Raw genomic sequence first — 19,892 nt, 5'->3', positions numbered from 1 at the left:
TTTATTGTATGCAATGCAATCGCCCTGTAATGCTTTTACTTTATCACTAAGCGGCAGCGATAGTCGTAGAAGCATAAGACTGGCGAGACGACAATGATGCTACGATGGAGATCAAGGTGTCACGCCGGTGACGATGGTGATCATGACGGTGCTTTGGAGATGGAGATCACAAGCACAAGATGATTATGGCCATATCATATCACTTATATTGATTGCATGTGATGTTTATCCTTTATGCATCTTATCTTGCTTTGATTGACCGTAGCATTATAAGATGATCCCTCACTAAATTATCAAAGTATAAGTGTTCTCCCTGAGTATGCACCGTTGCGAAAGTTCTTCGTGCTGAGACATCACGTGATGATCGGGTGTGATAGGCTCTATGTTCAAATACAACGGGTGCAAAACAGTTGCACACGCGGAATACTCAGGTTAAACTTGATGAGCCTAGCATATAACAGATATGGCCTCAGAACACGGAGACCGAAAGGTCGAGCGTGAATCATATAGTAGATATGATCAACATAGTGATGTTCACCGTTGAAACTACTCCATCTCACGTGATGATCGGACATGGTTTAGTTGATATGAATCACGTGATCACTTAGAGGATTAGAGGGATGTCTATCTAAGTGGGAGTTCTTAAGTAATATGATTAATTGAACTTAAATTTATCATGAACTTAGTACCTAATAGTATCTTGCTTGTCTATGTTGATTGTAGATAGATGGCCCGCGATGTTGTTCCGTTGAATTTTAATGCGTTCCTTGAGAAAGCAAAGTTGAAAGATGATGGTAGCAATTACACAGACTGGGTCCGTAACTTGAGGATTATCCTCATTGCTGCTCAGAAGAATTATGTCCTGGAAGCACCGCTGAGTGCCAGGCCTACTGCTGATGCAACTGACGATGTTAAGAATGTCTGGCAGAGCGAATCTGATGACTACTCAATAGTTCAATGTGCCATGCTTTACGGCTTAGAACCGGGACTTCAACGACATTTTGAACGTCATGGAGCATATGAGATGTTTCAAGAGTTGAAGTTAATATTTCAAGCAAATGCCTGGATTGAGAGATATGAAATCTCCAATAAGTTCTACAGCTGCAAGATGGAGGAGAATAGTTCTGTCAGTGAGCATATACTACAGATGTCTGGGTACTTCAATCACTTGATTCAACTGGGAGTTAATCTTCCTGATGATAGTGTCATTAACAGAATTCTCCAATCACTGCCACCAAGCTACAAGAGCTTCGTGATGAACTATAATATGCAAGGGATGGATAAGACAATTCCTGAGCTCTTCGCAATGCTAAAGGCTGCGGAGGTAGAAATCAAGAAGGAGCATCAAGTGTTGATGGTCAATAAGACCACCAGTTTCAAGAAAAAGGGCAAATGGAAGAAGAAGGGGAACTTCAAGAAGAACGGCAAACAAGTTGCTGCTCAAGAGAAGAAACCCAAGTCTGGACCTAAGCCTGAGACTGAGTGCTTCTACTGCAGAGGGACTGGTCACTAGAAGCGGAACTGCCCCAAGTATTTGGCGGATAAGAAGGATGGCAAGGTGAACAAAGGTATATGTGATATACATGTTATTGATGTGTACCTTACTAATGCTCGCAGTAGCACCTGGGTATTTGATACTGGTTCTGTTGCTAATATTTGCAACTCGAAACAGGGGCTACGGATTAAGCGAATATTGGCTAAGGACGACGTGACGATGCGCGTGGGAAATGGTTCCAAAGTCGATGTGATCGCAGTCGGCACGCTACCTCTACATCTACCTTCGGGATTAGTATTAGACCTAAATAATTGTTATTTGGTGCCAGCATTGAGCATGAGCATTATATCTAGATCTTGTTTGATGTGAGACGGTTATTCATTTAAATCAGAGAATAATGGTTGTTCTATTTATATGAGTAATATCTTTTATGGTCATGCACCCTTAAAGAATGGTCTATTTTTGTTGAATCTTGATAGTAGTGATACACATATTCATAATACTGAGGCCAAAAGATGCAGAGTTGATAATGATAGTGCAACTTATTTGTGGCACTGCTGTTTAGGTCAGATTGGTGTAAAGCGCATGAAGAAACTCCATACTCATGGACTTTTGGAACCACTTGATTATGCATCACTTGGTACTTGCGAACCGTGCCTCATGTGCAAGATGACTAAAACGCCGTTCTCCGGTACTATGGAGAGAGCAACAGATTTGTTGGAGATCATACATACAGATGTATGTGGTCCGATGAATGTTGAGGCTCGTGGCGGATATCGTTATTTTCTCACCTTCACAGATGATTTAAGTAGATATGGGTATATCTACTTAATGAAACATAAGTCTGAAACGTTTGAATAGTTCAAAGAATTTCAGAGTGAAGTTGAAAATCATCGTAACAAGAAAATAAAGTTTCTATGATCTGATCGTGGAGGAGAATATTTGAGTTATGAGTTTGGTCTTCATTTGACACAATGCAGAATAGTTTCACAACTCACGCCACCCGGAACACCACAGCGTAATGGTGTGTCCGAACGTCGTAATCGTACTTTACTAGATATGGTGCGATCTATGATGTCTCTTACTGATTTACCGATATCGTTTTGGGGTTATGCTTTAGAGACGGCCACATTCATGTTAAATAGGGCACCATCGAAATCCGTTGAGACGATGCCTTATGAACTATGGTTTGGCAAGAAACCAAAGTTGTCGTTTTTGAAAGTTTGGGGCTGCGATGCTTATGTGAAAAGGCTTCAACCTGATAAGCTCGAACCCAAATCAGAGAAATGTGTCTTCATAGGATACCCAAAGGAGACTGTTGGGTACCTTCTATCACAGATCCGAAGGCAAGACTTTTATTGCTAAATTCAGAGTTTTTCTAGAGAAGGAGTTTCTCTCGAAAGAAGTGAGTGGGAGGAAAGTAGAACTTGATGAGGTAACTGTACCTGCTCCCTTATTGGAAAAGTAGTTCATCGCAGAAACCGTTTTCTGCGACACCTACACCAATTAGTGAGGAAGTTAATGATGATGATCATGAAACTTCAGATCAAGTTGTTACTGAACCTCGTAGGTCAACCAGAGTAAGATCCGCACCAGAGTGGTACGGTAATCCTGTTCTGGAAGTTATGTTACTAGACCATGACGAACCTATGAATTATGAAGAAGCAATGGTGAGCCCAGATTCCGCAAAATGGCTTGAAGCCAAGAAATCTGAGATGGGATCCATGTATGAGAACAAAGTGTGGACGTTGGTTGACTTGCCCAATGATCGGCAAGCAATTGAGAATAAATGGATCTTCAAGAAGAAGATCGACGCTGACGGTAATATTACTGTCTATAAAGCTCGACTTGTTGCGAAAGGTTTTCGACAAATTCAAGGGATTGACTATGATGAGACCTTCTCACCCGTAGCGATGCTTAAGTCTGTCCGAATCATGTTAGCAATTGCCGCATTTTATCATTATGAAATTTGGCAAATGGATGTCAAAACTGCATTCCTGAATGGATTTCTGGAAGAAGAGTTGTATATGATGCAACCGGAAGGTTTTTGTCGATCCAAAGGGAGCTAACAAACTGTGCAAGCTCCGGCGACCCATTTATGGACTGGTGCAAGCCTCTCGAAGTTGGAATAAACGCTTTGATAGTGTGATCAAAGCATTTGATTTTGTACAGACTTTTGGAGAAGCCTGTATTTACAAGAAAGTGAGTGGGAGCTCTGTAGCATTTCTAATATTATATGTGGATGACATATTGTTGATTGGAAATGATATAGAATTTCTGGATAGCATAAAGGGATACTTAAATAAGAGTTCTTCAATGAAAGACCTCGGTGAAGCTGCTTATATAATGGGCATCAAGATCTATAGAGATGGATCAAGATGCTTAATTGGACTTTCACAAAGCACATACCTTGACAAAGTTTTGAAGAAGTTCAAAATGGATCAAGCAAAGAAAGGGTTCTTCCCTGTGTTACAAGGTGTGAAGTTGAGTAAGACTCAATGTCCGACCACTGCAGAAGATAGAGAGAAAATGAAAGATGTTCCCTATGCTTCAGCCATAGGCTCTATCATGTATGCAATGCTGTGTACCAGACCTGATGTGTGCCTTGCTATAAGTCTAGCAGGGAGGTACCAAAGTAATCCAGGAGTGGATCATTGGACAGCGGTCAAGAACATCCTGAAATACCTGAAAAGGACTAAGGATATGTTCTCGTTTATGGAGGTGACAAAGAGCTCATCGTAAATGGTTACATTGATGCAAGCTTTGACACTGATCTGGACGATTCTAAATCGCAAACCGGATACGTGTTTACATTGAACGATGGTGCTGTCAGTTGGTGCAGTTCTAAACAAAGTGTCGTTGTGGGATCTACGTGTGAAGTGGAGTACATAGCTGCTTCGGAAGCAGCAAATGAAGGAGTCTAGATGAAGGAGTTCATATCCGATCTAGGTGTCATACCTAGTAAATCGGGTCCAATGAAAATCTTTTGTGACAATACTGGTGCAATTGCCTTGGCGAAGGAATCCAGATTTCACAAGAGAACCAAGCACATCAAGAGATGCTTCAATTCCATCCGGGATTTAGTCCAGGTGGGAGACATAGAAATTTGCAAGATACATACGGATCTGAATGTTGCAGACCCGTTGACTAAGCCTCTTCCACGAGCAAAACATGATCAGCACCAAGGCTCCATGGGTGTTAGAATCATTACTGTGTAATCTAGATTATTGACTCTAGTGCAAGTGGGAGACTGAAGGAAATATTCCCTAGAGGCAATAATAAAGTTATTATTTATTTCATTATATCATGATAAATGTTTATTTTTTTATGCTAGAATTGTATTAACCGGAAACATAATACATGTGTGAATACATAGACAAACAGAGTGTCACTAGTATGCCACTACTAGACTAGCTCGTTGATTAAAGATGGTTATGTTTCCTAACCATAGACATGAGTTGTCATTTGATTAACGGGATCACATCATTAGGAGAATGATGTGATTGACTTGACCCATTCCGTTAGCTTAGCACCCGATCGTTTAGTATGTTGATATGCTTTCTTCATGACTTATACATGTTCCTATGACTATGAGATTATGCAACTCCTGTTTACCGGAGGAACACTTTGTGTGATACCAAACGTCACAACGTATCTGGGTGATTATAAAGGTGCTCTATAGGTGTCTTCGAAGGTACTTGTTGGGTTGGCGTATTTCGAGATTAGGATTTGTCACTCCGATTGTCGGAGAGGTATCTCTGGGCCCTCTCGGTAATGCACATCACTTAAGCCTTGCAAGCATTGCAACTAATGAGTTAGTTGCGGGATGATGTATTACGGAACGAGTAAAGAGACTTGCCGGTAACGAGATTGAACTAGGTATTGAGATACCGACGATCGAATCTCGGGCAAGTAACATAGTGATGACAAAGGGAACAACGTATGTTGTTATACCGATAAAGATCTTCATAGAAAATGTGGGAGCCAATATGAGCATCCAGGTTCCGCTATTGGTTATTGACCGGAGACATGTGTGGCGCCCCCGATTTGACCGTACACTAATCATACACGCAAATGTGTACGATCAAGATCAAGGACTCACGGGAAGATATCACAACACAACTCTACAAATAAAATAAGTCATACAAGCATCATATTACAAGCCAAGGGCCTCGAGGGCTCGAATACAAGAGCTTGATCATAGACGAGTCAGCGGAAGCAATAATATCTGAGTACAGACATAAGATAAACAAGTTTGCCTTAAGAAGGCTAGCACAAACTGGGGTACAGATCGAAAGAGGCGTAGGCCTCCTGCCTAGGATCCTCCTAAACTACTCCTGGTCGTCGTCAGCGGGCTGCACGTAGAAGTAGGCACCTCCAGTGTTGTAGGAGTCGTCGTCGACAGTGGCGTCTGGCTCCTGGGATCCATCGTCTGGTCGCAGCAATTGGGTATAGAAAGGGGAAAAAGAGGGAGCAAAGCAACCATGAGTACTCATCCAAAGTACTCGCAAGTAAGGAGCTACACTACATATGTATGCATTAGTATCAAATGGAAAAAGAGGGGGTATCATATGTGGATTGAACTGCAGAATGCCAGAATAAGAGGGGGATAGCTAGTCCTATCGAAGACTATGCTTCTGGTAACCTCCATCTTGCAGCAGAAGAAGAGAGTAGAAGGTAAGTTCACCAAGTAGCATCGTGTAGCATAATCCTAACCGATGATCCTCCCCTCGTCGCCCTATGAGAGAGCGACCACCGGTTGTATCTGGCACTTGGAAGGGTGTGTTTTATTAAGTATCCGGTTCTAGTTGTCATAAGGTCAAGGTACAACTCCGGGTCGTCCTTTTACCGATGGACACGGCTATTCGAATAGATCAACTTCCCTGCAGGGGTGCACCACATTTCCCAACACGCTCGATCCCATTTGGCCGGACACACTTTCCTGGGTCATGCCCGGCCTCGGAAGATCAACACGTCGCAGCCCTACCTAGGCACAACAGAGAGGTCAGCACGCCGGTCTAAATCCTATGGCGCAGGGGTCTGGGCCCATCGCCCATTGCACACCTGCATGTTGCGTGGGCGGCCAGAGAGCAGACCTAGCAACCTCCATTACAAAGGAAGTTGCGTTACGCGGTCCAACCCGGCGCGCGCCGCTCAGTCGCTGACGTCATGAAGGCTTCGGCTGATACCACGACGTCGAGTGCCCATAACTGTCCCCGCGTAGATGGTTAGTGTGTATAGGCCAGTAGCCAGACTCAGATCAAATACCCAGATCTCGTTAAGCGTGTTACTTTGAAATAACCGCGAACGCCGACCAGGGCCAGGCCCACCTCTCTCATAGGTGGTCTCAACCTGCCCTATCGCTCCGCCTCAAAGTAACAGTCGGGGGCTGTCGGGAACTCAGGCCCACCACTACCTGGATGGAGCCACCTGCCCCTTCAGCCCCCATCTCCAAACAGTAGCACCGGTAATGTAACAGTGTAAAGTATATAGTATATGCCCGTGATCACCTCCCGAAGTGATCACGGCCCAGTAGTATAGCATGGCAGACGGACAAGAGTGTACAGCCATTGATGGAACACTAGCATTCTATACTAAGCAGTAGGATAGCAGGTAAAGGTAACAACAGTAGTAGCAAGGACAGGCTATGCAGCAGTATAGGATTAACTGAAAGCAGTAACATGCTACACTAATCTAATGCAAGCAGTATAGAGAAGGATAGGCAATATCTGGTGATCAAGGGGGGGCTTGCCTGGTTGCTCTGGCAAGAGAGAGGGGTCATCTTCAATGTAGTCGAACACACGGACATCGGTAGTAGTCTCAGAGTCTACCGGAAAGAAGTAACGGAGGGGGGACATAATAAATAACAGAGCAATCAAAGCAACACAAAGCATAACATGGTGATACGCGGTGCTAGGGGTGACCTAACGCAGTAGGAGGTGATACCGGCGAAGGGGGAAAACATCCGGGAAAATATCCCCGGTGTTTCGCATTTTCGGATAGATGAGCCGAAGGGGGAAAGTTGTGTGTTCGCTAAGCTAGGGATGCATGGCGGACGAACGGGCTGCATATCCGGATTCGTCTCGTCGTTTTGAGCAACTTTCATGTACAAAGTTTTTCCATCCGAGTTACGGTTTATTTTATATTAATTTTAAAAGATTTAAATTAATTTTAGAATTTATTTAATTAATTTAATTCAACATTATCCAGACAGTGTTTGCTGACGTCATCATGACGTCAGCATGACGTTAGCAGTCAACATAGGCTTTGACTGGTCAACCTGACGTGTGGGTCCCACATGTCATTGACTGCTTCGTTAATTAACAATAGTTAATTAGGTTAATTAGTCATTAGGTTAATTAATTATAATTAGTTAATTTAAGCAGAATTAATTAAGTTAATTATTTTGTTAATAAATTAATTAATTTTATTATATATTTATTTATTTATTTTAAATTTCCTTTTTTTATTAATTAATTATTTTTTTAACGTTCGGGGGCGGGACCCGGCTGTCAATGGGCCAAAAGGCCTTAATGGGCATGGGCATACGGGGTGGGTTAGCGGGCGCCCGGGCATCGGAGCCCCGGGGCGAACCCGAGTGTGCGCGCTCGCGCATGGCAGGGCAGTGGTGCTGTGGCAGGGGGAGCGGGGCATAGCCCCCGCGAGGTAGCAGGCGCGGGCGGCGAGGAAGCCAAAGGCGGGCGCGCGGGGCCAGGTGGAGCAGCAGCGACGGCTAGACGGGCGACTTCGAACGCACGACAGAGGGGCCGCGCGGGCGCACGTGGGTGCAACAAGCGGGGTGGCCGGCGGCATCAAGCGGGGCAGCAGTAGGGCGCGCCGGATTGTGGAGTCGAGCGAGGAGGACGGGCGGGGGACGCAGCAAGGTGGGCACGCTAGCGAGCACCGATGGGTCGCAGCAGCAGCAGCAGCCGCCCGTGCGTGGCGGTGGCTATGCGATGACTCGTCTGGGGCGCGCGGCGAACGCGGTGAGCGCGCACGCGCGGGGAGCGAAGCAGGGCCGCGGTGCGGCTAACGACGCGCGATGGCGGAGGGCAGAAGGGGAAGAAGGAGGGAGGTGCGGTGCTTACGGCGGGGCCGTAGGGAAAATGCAGCGGGATCGGGGTCGACCCGTGAGGAGGAGACCGGGGACGGGGCGGCGCCGGCATGGTCGAAGCGGAGGGCGGCGTGGTTCCGGCCGATGCGGACAGGGCCGCGTAGGGGATGGGCGCCGGCGTCATGGTCGCGGGGCGCGGTTGTCGGAGGCGCGAGGCGCGGTCGGGTAGGAGGAAGAGGAGGCGGTTCCGGCAACGGGGTGCCGTGGTGGCGCCGATCCAGTGGGAGGGGGCGACGATGTGGGCGGGATCGGGCGATGGGGCCTCGATCCAGACGGGATCAAGTGAGAGAAGGGGGTGGGGATTGTGCGGGGCGACAGGGATGGGCGTCGTGGGTTCGTTCCCCTGATCCAGATCTGGATCGGGGAGGGGGCGAGAGCGACGTGGGGGGGGTGAGTGTGAGCGAGTGGGATGGGGGATTAGGGTTTCGGGGGGTTATGGAGAAGGGTTGGGCCGGTTGGTGGCCTGGCCGGCTGGGCCGTCTGGCCCAGTGGGGGTGCGTTTCCTTTTTGTTTTTTATTTATTTCCTCTTTTCTGTTTTCTTTTATTGTTTTATTTTAGTTTCTCTCTTACTTTAGTTTTACAAATTATAAAAGTAGCCCCTAAACTAGTGTTAATAAATATGCTATGACCTCAAACATTTTGGCACCTTAAATAAAGTATACTTCATTTATTATTATTTTAAATGCATTTTAAACAATTGTTTTGTCGTTGTTATAATTAACTTAGTGCATTGGAACATTTTATAAATAGATGATTTCTCCACCAATATTACTTCCGATTTATTTGCCACGTTTCGAACACTTTAGTTTTGACTTTTGAAAACTTTAATTGTTTGACTTGATTTTAAATTTGAAATTTGACGGGATTTGAATCATTGCAAGATTATCAACAATAATCGTGGTGACGTGGCATCATTAGTGAAGGGTTACTGTAGTTTGAATATCCGAGCGTCACAACATGTCTCGGTCAAGTCTACATAGTTCTCGAACCCGTAGGGTCCGCACGCTTAACGTTTCGATGACAGTTATATTATGAGTTTATACGTTTGATGTACCGAAGGTTGTTCGGAGTCCCGGATGTGATCACGGACATAACGAGGAGTCTCGAAATGGTCCAGACATGAAGATTGATATATTGGAAGCCTATGTTTGGATATCGGAAGTGTTCCGGGTGAAATCGGGATTTTTTCGGAGTACCGGGAGGTTACCTGAACCCCCCGGGAGGTTAATGGGCCTTAGTGGGCCTTTACGGAGAAGAGGAGAGGCGGCCAGGGCAGGGCCGCGCGCCCCTCCCCCTAGTCCGAATAGGACAAGGAGAGGGGGGCGCCCCCCCCCCTTTCCTTCCTCTCTTCCACCTCTTTCCCCCCTCCACTCCTAATCCAACTAGGAAAGGGAGGGAGTCCTACTCCCGGTAGGAGTAGGACTCCTCCTGGCGTGCCCCCTCTAGGCCTGCCGCACCTCCCCCTTGCTCCTTTATATACGGGGGAAGGGGGGCACCCAAGAGACACAACAATTGATCGTTTGATCTTTTAGCCGTGTGCGGTGCCCCCCTCCACCATAGTCCACCTCGATAGTACTATAACGGTGCTTAGGCGAAGCCCTGCGTCGGTAGAACATTATCATCGTCACGACGCCGTCGTGCTGACGAAACTCTCCCTCAACACTCGGCTGGATCGGAGTTCGAGGGACGTCATCGGGCTGAACGTGTGCTGAACTCGGAGGTGCCGTGCGTTCGGTACTTGATCGGTCGGATCGTGAAGACGTATGACTACATCAACCGCTTTGTGCTTCTGCTTCCGCTTTCGGTCTACGAGGGTACGTGGACAACACTCTCCCCTCTCGTTGCTGTGCATCACCATGATCTTGCGTGTGCGTAGGAATTTTTTTGAAATTACTACGTTCCCCAACAGTTAAAACACATGGTCACAAAGCTTATGATAGAGTAGAGTGGCCTTTCCTGAAAGAAATTATGTTGAGACTGGGCTTCTGTCATGAATGGGTGAACTTTATTATGCAATGTGTCTCAATAGTTGGATACAAAGTTAGGATTAATACAGAGGAAAGCGAGAGTTTCAAGCCTACAAGAGGATTAAGACACGAAGACCCGTTGTCACCATACCTTTTCTTGTTGTGTACTGAAGGCTTGAATGCCCTACTGACACATGCGGAGGAAACTAGATAACAAACCTTCTTTTTGTAGATGATTCATTGATTCTTATGAAATCCAACAAACAAAGTGCAGAAACCCTGAAAGCTTTGCTCGATCTATATTGCGAGGCGTCGGGACAATTAGTTAGCGTTGAAAAATCCAGTATTTTCTTTAGTCCCAACACGAAGGTGGAGATTAGAGCACAACTTTGTACTACAGCGAATATAATGACTGAGGCCCTCATTGATAAATATTTGGGTCTGCCAGCAAATGTAGGGATAGATAAAACAGACTGTTTCCAATTTCTAATAGAGCGTGTTCTCAAGAGAATCAGTGGCTGGAAGGAAAAATTACTGTCTACCGGGGGAAAGGAAATCCTACTCAAGGCTGTGATCCAAGCCATACCCACCTATGTAATGTCGGTCTTTAAACTTCCTAAAAAAATTGTAAAGGAATTATCGACGCAATAGCTCATTTCTGGTGGGGAGACGAGGAGAATTAGAAGAGGATGCATTGAATGTCCTGGTGGAAATTGTGTGTTCCTAAAAATCAAGGAGGAATGGGATTTCGTGATATCCACTGTTTTAACTTGGCTTTGCTCGCCAAACATGCATGGCATCTGTTGGATAATCCAGATTCCTTATGTGCTTCTATCCTACAGGCAAAATATTACCCTGATGGTGATATGTTAAATGCGAAGTTGAAGAAAGGCTCTTCCTTTACATGGCAAAGTATTATGGCAGGCACAAATACACTGAAACATGGCTATACTTGGAGAGTGGGAAATGGACACAATATCAATATTTGGGAAGATGCCTGGATCCCAAGCTATGCAACTAGAAAAATTGTAACGCCTAAGGGAGGCAACAAGTTAACTAAGGTAGGTGATCTCATTGATCCTACTTCTAATAATTGGTATGAAGACTTGATTAGACAAACTATGTGGCCAATCGATGTACAAAGGATTCTTTCAATTCCCCTACCGCAACATGATATGCAAGATTTCATTGCCTGGAATTATACAAAAAATGGTATTTTCTCGGTTCGATCAGCCTATTTTATGGAGTGGGACCACCGGGAAGAAAATTAAAACACTCTAATGGGATGGGGCAAACCACAGTTAACCCTATTTGGAGGAAGATATGGAAGTTAGTCTGTCCGGCAAAAGATTTTTTTTCTTATGGCGTACGCTACATGGTACAATCCCATGGCGGGTTACGCTAGCTAACAGGCATATGAAGGTTTCACCCATTTGCTGCACTTGTTCGGAGGGTTTAGAAGATACCAAACATATGCTCTTCCGATGTAGTAAAGCAAAGGAGGTCTGGAAAATGCTAGGGATGTATGATATTGTTGATAAAGCTTGTGAAGTTGACCGTGCGGGAGAGGCGGTGTTGGAGTATCTACTACTCCTACCAGACCAAGATTTGTGGATATTGCGTTACCACAATGTACGTGAAATGATTGCTATATCAGCATGGTATCTATGGTGGGAAAGACGACAATGAACTCAAAATGTAACTCAGATTTCAATGGGGATTCTTGCTCTGACCAAATTTTTTGTTAATTCATTATCCCCCAAGGCGTCGATGAAGAAGGTGGTCTGGTCTTGTCCTCCAAGAGGTTTCATTAAACTTAATGTTGATGCTTCTTTTGATCACGATCTTCTTAGGGGTTCCATGGGAGCGGTCGTTCGAGACGACAAAGGCAGGTTTATTACTGGAGGGAACGAGAAAATTGATTTCTGCGCGGATGTGTTGATGGCGGAAGTTTTAGCTCTCAGATTCGGTCTAACACTGGCGCAAAGGGCGGGATGCAATCGCCTTGTTATAAATTCGGATAATATGGAGGTGATTGAAACTATGAATGATGGAGGACAGTCGGCGGGTGTGGCGGCAGCAATTTTCGATGATTGTTATCATTATGTTTGTGATTTTGTTACTGCTAGATTTGAGCACTGTAATAGGGAAACAAATAATGTAGATCATGAGCTTGCTAGATTAGCTAGATTTTCTTTGACTTCCGAGTGGTTTGAGGAGCCTTTAACTGAAACTGTAATGATCCTCACAAACGATGTACTACTTATTACAAATGAATAAAAACTAAGTTTTTCAAAAGAAGGTAGATAAAACACCTATACTCCCTCCGTTCCCTAATATAAGACCTTTTAGTTTTTTCTTGATTCGTATGTATCTAGACACATTTTAGTATGTATGTTTACTCATTTTAGTATGTATGTAGTCAATATTTTGAAATAGCTAAAAGGTCTTATATTGAGGAACGGAGGGAGTGCATGAGAAAATAGCTAGGGAATTCAGGAAATCTTGAACTTTGTACACCCATTTCGGTGAACCTGGCTCCTCCACTGACCCTAAGCATGTGTACTAAGCAGGTTAATCAAGTGGTAACATAGCAACAACAAGGTTTGCTAGGAGGTGGAGATATAGTTGTATCATAGGAATATAGAAGGCATTTATGATGGATAGATAACGGTGTAACCATGAAAGCATCCCATCATTGTTGCAAGTAAAGCCAGTTCAAATATTGAAGGTAATGAACATCCTTGCCTGATAGACCTTCCCCCTGGTGAAGATTTGTTCCACTTGTTATGTTATTACGATGCACGCTTATCAGGACTTATGAGTGAACTCTTGGTCATCTAGGCAGTTCATATCTTGTATTCAGCAGGACTCACATAGGGTGGGGTTAACCGGACAAAACGGAATAACGTGATCTGCAGCGTTTGGCTTACCGCTGCTTTGATCAGATGAGATGTAACCTAACCTGTAGGCACAGTTTAGTAACTTGAGTTTCTTTTTATTTGGCTGGACCCATCTTCTGAGGCTGTCTCACCTTGCAAAGCTTGGGACCATTTTGGCAGCTGAGCAGTCACATACCTACTCGACGACTGTTGAAAACTCAAGTCCAAAATGGGCACTAGATAGTTTGAACAGCTTCAAATGAAATGGACCACACGTACATAAGCTTTAGTTCTAAATAAATAGTCAACCTAATTTGGAGTTAAAATATTTCTCCCTTCTTGTGGGTAAGAAAGAGTCAAAATGTTTCAAACTACTGCAAGTGATTAACTCTAAATAAATCGAAAGCGCTGACAAGGACTACAACAGTATGGTGTCAAAAAATGTCTTACATTTTGAGACAGAGGGAGTAATAGACAAAATTACTGTCTAGAATCAATATAGCATGATTATATGTAATCTGTGGACGACTGATGCATGAAGAAAATCAGCTGATGCTTCAGAAGCAATTGAACAGTTGGCGAGCCCTCAGCCTCATAAATCATAGTAAATGAGTACATATCAGATGTCTTGAAATAGTCTTCGCAACTACTATTTCTCTAGGTTCTGTACCAGCTGAAAATTTACAGCATAACAAGTTTATCTGACTTCACAGATGCCTTGACTGCAAGCATGTGAACAATGATTTGTTTTGTTATGCTTTGCGGTGCATACTGATCTGCACATTAAGCGCTAGCCTGAACAATCAAATTATGAGCAATAAATCACATATCTACTTATCAGTGGAGTATATAGATATAGTGGCAGTGTTCCTGTCAAACTTTGTATTACTACTTACTAGTGAAATTATGTAATAACTTGTAACTTGCATTATCAAGTATGAAAACCGCCTACAGTTGGACAACGGGCATTTGAACTTTACTTCTAAATGGTGAGCCTAGTCTTATTTGGAACAACTGCAGTGAATTTTTAATAAACTAAAACCACTGTCTATGAATATTGTACGATTCATCAAAATGTATGGACGGCCGAAAGATGCATCAGAGATCAAATCATCTTGTAAAATACGTAAATAGAGCAGAACATGAAAGATTTGAAAGTAAAATACCCCTGATAGTTTCTTATCGAGTTGTTGAACAGATGGTTAGCCCATAGGGGCATACTACATAGTAAATGACTATATTTCACATGTCTGAAATAGTTGTGAGTGTTAGAGTTATAATATAAGTCATGTACCCCTTTGTATTTATCCCGTTGTATAAGGGGTTTCCTGCATATGTTCCACACCTGTACATGTACATATATATCGGCCTATGGCCTCATGGGAATACAAGTTGCCTATTCCTAACATGGTATTAGAGCTAGGTTAATTTTTTCGCACGCTGCAACTTGTGTGTTCGATCCCTCCTCTCCAGATCGATCAAGAAATAAAGTATTAGGTGCGACACGCACCTATTGCTATCCATCGGCGCCTCGTATTGTTTCGCGTGTGTGCGTGAGTTCCCGGCGAGTTGCTTCAGCGATCAAGGAGCCGGCGTGATTGTTTCGTACGTGCATGTGCATGTACTAGTTCACGTCAAGAATCCATTGACCAGCTTGTTTGCCTGCTTGCTCCTTGTATACGTACGCGTGTGCGTCGTACAAAGTACGTCGGAAACATCTCTCCCGATCGGCGATCGAAGCAGCAGGCCGCAGGGGGCGATCTCTCTCCTCTCCCGATCGGTGATCAAGCTGCCGCTCCCGCCCGATCTCTGAATCACATCGCAGGACTCCATCGATCGCTCGAAGGCTGCCTCAGCATCGCTCGATCTCAGCATCGCTCGAAGGCCGCCTCTGCGTGATCGCTCCGCAGGCCCAGCAGGGGTTCGTCCCGCAGGAAGGTTTCCCTCCCGCACTGCCACCTCCGCCTGATCGCTTGATCTCATCTCTCGCTCGCAGGCCCGACTTTGGATTCCTAAAAAAAAAATGTCTGCTGCATCGGGCTATGTTGCTGTCCCTCGCTGTCCGGTGATCTTTGATGGTACTAACTACACCGAGTTTACTGGCTTCATGCGCATTCACATGCGTGGCATCCGTCTTTGGGGTGTTCTTTCTGGCGAGGTCTGCTGTCCGCCACGTCCAGTTCCTCCGGTGGCCCCTACTCCGCCAACTCCATCGGTTCTTCCTCCGGATGCTAATCAGGCCGCCAAGGATGCGGCTAAGGTTGCTGATGAGGCTGCTGATCGTGCTTATGATGAGAGGGTTTTGGCTTATGAGGAGGCTCTTCAGATGTATCATTGTGCTCTGTCTGTTTACACCCAGTGGCTTGATGATGATGCTCGTGCTGCAGCTGTTCTCACTGCTAGTGTTCTGCCTCAGTTTGCTTCTGAATTTCTGGGTCTTTCTACTGTCTTTGAGATGTGGACCCGTCTTCGTGAGCGCTATCAGCCCTCTGGTGATGCCTTATACCTCTCTGTGATCCGTCAGGAGCATGCTCTTCAGCAGGGTGACTCTACTGTTGATGACTTCTATGCACAGAGTTCTGCTATCTGGCGCCAGCTTGATTCTCTCTGTAGTGCTGGGTGTCGTACCTGCCCCTGTTGCCAGGCTGTCCAGGCCAATTTGGAGTTTCATCGCGTCTATGAGTTCCTGTCTCGGCTCCGTAAGGAGTTTGAGCCCCGGCGTGCTCAGTTGTTTGCTCGTGGCCGTATTTCTCTCATGGAGGCGCTTTCTGAGATTCGTGCTGAGGAGACTCGCTTACGTGGTGCTGGTTTGCTGGAGGTTCCCTCTGTGCTCGCTACTCGTGCTCCTACGCCACCTGCTCCACCGACCCCTTCTCGCTCGAGTGCTCCGCCGCTCTTGCCCACTCCTTCTGGAGGCTCAGGTCGCCCCCGTCCACATTGCGCCTATTGCAACAATGATGGTCATCTTGTGTCTCAGTGCTACACGAAGAAGAAACACCTGCGCAAGGCTCGATCATCATCTTCAGGGACTTCGTCATCTACCTCGACAGCTTCAGCCATTGCTTTGACTGAGCAGGATATTCTGAGACTTAAGCGTCTGCTCGCCGCTTCAGGCTCTTCCTCGACGGGTACTGCCGGTTCTGTGACTGATGCTTCCCGCACTGAGCAATCACCCTCTACACAGTCAGGTACATCCCCATGGGTTCTGGACTCTGGAGCTTCTTTTCATATGTCTTCTCATTCTTCCACTTTGTCCTCTCTTCGATCACTGGATTCTCCTATTCATGTCTTCACTGCTGATGGTACTCCACTTTCTGTTGCTAGTAGAGGCAATCTTACTACTCCTTCTTATTCTGTTCCTGATGTTGCTCATGTTCCTCGACTTACCATGAATTTGTTTTCTGCTGGTCAACTTACGGATTCTGGTTGTCGCGTCATCCTTGACGTTGACTCTTGTTCTGTCCAGGACCGTCACACGCACACTCTGGTTGGGGCTGGCCCTCGCCGCCGTGATTCTCAGGGTCTTTGGGAGTTGGACTGGCTTCATGTTCCTTCTGCTGCCACCACCATCGCCAGTTCTTCCGCTTCTGTCGCCTCCGTCACTAGTTCCTTCCAGCAGTGGCATCATCGACTTGGTCATCTGTGTGGTTCTCGGTTGTCTTCTTTAGTTCGTCGAGGTCTTCTAGGGTCTGTCTTAAGAGATGTCTCTTTAGAGTGTCAGGGTTGTCGTCTTGGCAAGCAGATTCAGTTACCATATTCACATAGTGAGTCAGTGTCTAAGCGTCCTTTCGATTTAGTCCATTCTGATGTATGGGGTCCGGCCCCTTTTGCTTCGAAAGGTGGTCATAAATACTATATTATTTTCATAGATGATTTCTCTCGTTACACATGGCTTTATTTCATGACTTCTAGTTCTGAGGTGTTGTCTATTTATAAGCGTTTTGCTGCCATGGTTCATACTCAGTTCTCTTCACCCATTCGTGTTTTTCGTGCTGACTCCGCTGGCGAGTATATCTCTAAGATGTTGCGTGGTGTTCTTGCTGAGCACGGGACTCTCTCTCAATTCTCTTGTCCTGGTGCTCATGCTCAGAATGGTGTGGCTGAGCGAAAGCATCGACATCTTCTTGAGACGGCTCGTGCATTGATGATTGCTGCCTCTCTCCCGCCTCATTTTTGGGCTGAGGCCGTCTCCACATCCACCTATCTTATCAATATACAGCCGTCCGCTGCTCTACAGGGTGGTGTTCCTTTCGAGCGGCTTTTTGATCGTTCTCCCGATTACTCGATGCTTCGCTCGTTTGGTTGTGTTTGCTATGTTCTTCTTGCCCCTCGCGAACGGACCAAACTGACCGCTCAGTCTGTTGAGTGTGTCTTCTTAGGCTACAGTGATGAGCATAAGGGCTATCGTTGTTGGGATCCTATTGGTCGTCGGATGCGTATCTCTCGAGATGTGACTTTTGAAGAGTCTCGTCCCTTCTACCCATGCCCATCTTCCTCGACTTTTTCAGTGCAGGATATCTCTTTCCTCACTTTTCCTGACTCACCTATCACCCCCGCCGAGACTGTACCTCTCTGTTCCACTTCCTCTCCTTCTCCACATCTAGTTGATTTGCAGCCACCATCCTCCCCGGTCTCCTCGCCTAGCATGTCACCGGGTTCTCCACCTTCATCTCCGGTGACTTCCTCTCCGGTCTCCTCTCCCAGCCTGTCACCGGATTCTACACCTTCATCTCCGGTGACTTCTTCGTCGCTACCCCCTGATTCTACCTTGCCGATTCCTCCTTCTATTATTCCATCTTTTCCTCAGCATTACACTCGTCGTCCACGACCAGTCGATGCCTCTGTGGATGGGCCGTCATCTTCCTCTCAGCCTACTTATGACTTGCGTTCTCGTCCTCGTCCGCCTGTTGATCGCTTTGGATTTCCCACCGCTGGTGCTGCTGTTCTTGAGCCGACTTCTTACCGTCAGGCTGTTGTTCATCCTGAATGGCAGTTTGCGATGGCAGAGGAGATTGCTGCTCTTGAATGCACTGGTACCTGGGATCTTGTTTCTCTTCCTCCCGGAGTCCGTCCGATCACTTGTAAGTGGGTCTACAAGGTTAAGACTCGCTCCGATGGTTCTCTTGAGCGTCACAAAGCTCGTCTTGTGGCTCGTGGTTTTCAGCAGGAGCATGGTCGTGATTACGACGAGACTTTTGCTCCTGTGGCTCATATGACCACTGTTCGTACACTTCTTGCCGTTGCCTCTGCACGCCACTGGTCTATATCTCAGCTTGATGTTAAGAATGCCTTTCTTAATGGTGAGCTGCGTGAGGAGGTGTACATGCAGCCACCACCTGGGTATTCTGTTCCTGATGGCATGGTATGTCGTCTTCGTCGCTCTCTCTATGGCCTTAAGCAAGCCCCCCGCGCCTGGTTTGAGCGCTTTGCCTCTGTAATCACTGCTGCTGGTTTTTTAGCAAGTGCTCATGATCCAGCATTGTTTATTCACCTTTCTCCTCGTGGTCGGACTCTTCTTCTTCTTTATGTTGATGACATGATCATCACGGGGGATGACCCCGAGTATATTGCCTTTGTAAAGGCCCGTCTTAGTGAGCAGTTTCTTATGTCTGATCTTGGACCTCTTCGCTACTTTCTTGGGATTGAAGTCTCTTCTACCTCTGATGGCTTTTTTATATCCCAGGAAAAGTATATCCAGGATCTTCTTGCTCGTGCTGCTCTTACTGACGAGCGCGTTGTTGAGACTCCTATGGAGCTCAATGTTCACCTCCGTGCTACTGATGGTGATCCTCTCCCTGACCCGACGCGTTATCGTCATCTTGTTGGCAGTCTTGTCTATCTAGCTGTCACTCGTCCGGACATCTCTTATCCGGTTCATATTCTGAGTCAGTTTGTCTCTGCCCCCACCTCGGTTCACTATAGTCATCTCATTCGTGTTCTTCGATATCTTCGAGGCACGATCTCTCACCGTCTATTCTTTCCTCGCTCCAGTTCTTTACAGCTCCAGGCCTATTCGGATGCTACGTGGGCTAGTGATCCTTCCGATCGCCGTTCACTTTCTGCTTACTGTGTTTTTCTTGGTGGTTCTCTCATTGCCTGGAAGATGAAGAAACAGCTTGCAGTTTCCCGTTCGAGTGCCGAGGCTGAGTTGCGAGCAATGGCTCTTTTGACGGCAGAGGTGACTTGGTTACGGTGGTTACTTCAGGATTTTGGTGTTTCTGTCACTACACCGACTCTGCTTTTATCTGACAGTACAGGTGCTATCAGCATTGCACGCGATCCTGTGAAGCATGAGCTCACCAAGCATATTGGTGTTGATGCTTTCTATGTGCGCGCTGGTGTGCAGGATCAGGTTATTGCTCTTCAGTATGTGCCTTCCGAGTTACAGTTGGCGGATTTCCTGACGAAGGCTCAGACTAGAGCACAACATGGC

General features: G+C 46.0%; 1 protein-coding gene across 1 annotated transcript; it reads left to right on the top strand.

Moving 5' to 3' along the window:
• Positions 1-14,918: 14,918 nt before the first annotated feature.
• On the top strand, positions 14,919-17,055 carry LOC147979985 (uncharacterized). The gene is made up of 2 exons (XM_087547305.1): positions 14,919-16,647; positions 16,926-17,055. The coding sequence occupies exons 1-2, from the start codon at positions 15,483-15,485 to the stop codon at positions 16,970-16,972; spliced, it is 1,212 nt and encodes a 403-aa protein (XP_087403431.1). The 5' UTR covers positions 14,919-15,482; the 3' UTR covers positions 16,973-17,055.
• The last annotated feature ends 2,837 nt before the right edge of the window (positions 17,056-19,892 follow it).

The sequence above is a fragment of the Triticum urartu genome, chromosome 3A (genome assembly GCF_056163025.1).
Source record: "Triticum urartu cultivar PI428250 chromosome 3A, HENAU_Tu73, whole genome shotgun sequence".
NCBI classification, from domain to species: Eukaryota; Viridiplantae; Streptophyta; class Magnoliopsida; order Poales; family Poaceae; genus Triticum; species Triticum urartu.
This window is presented reverse-complemented; position numbering and strand designations above follow the sequence as displayed.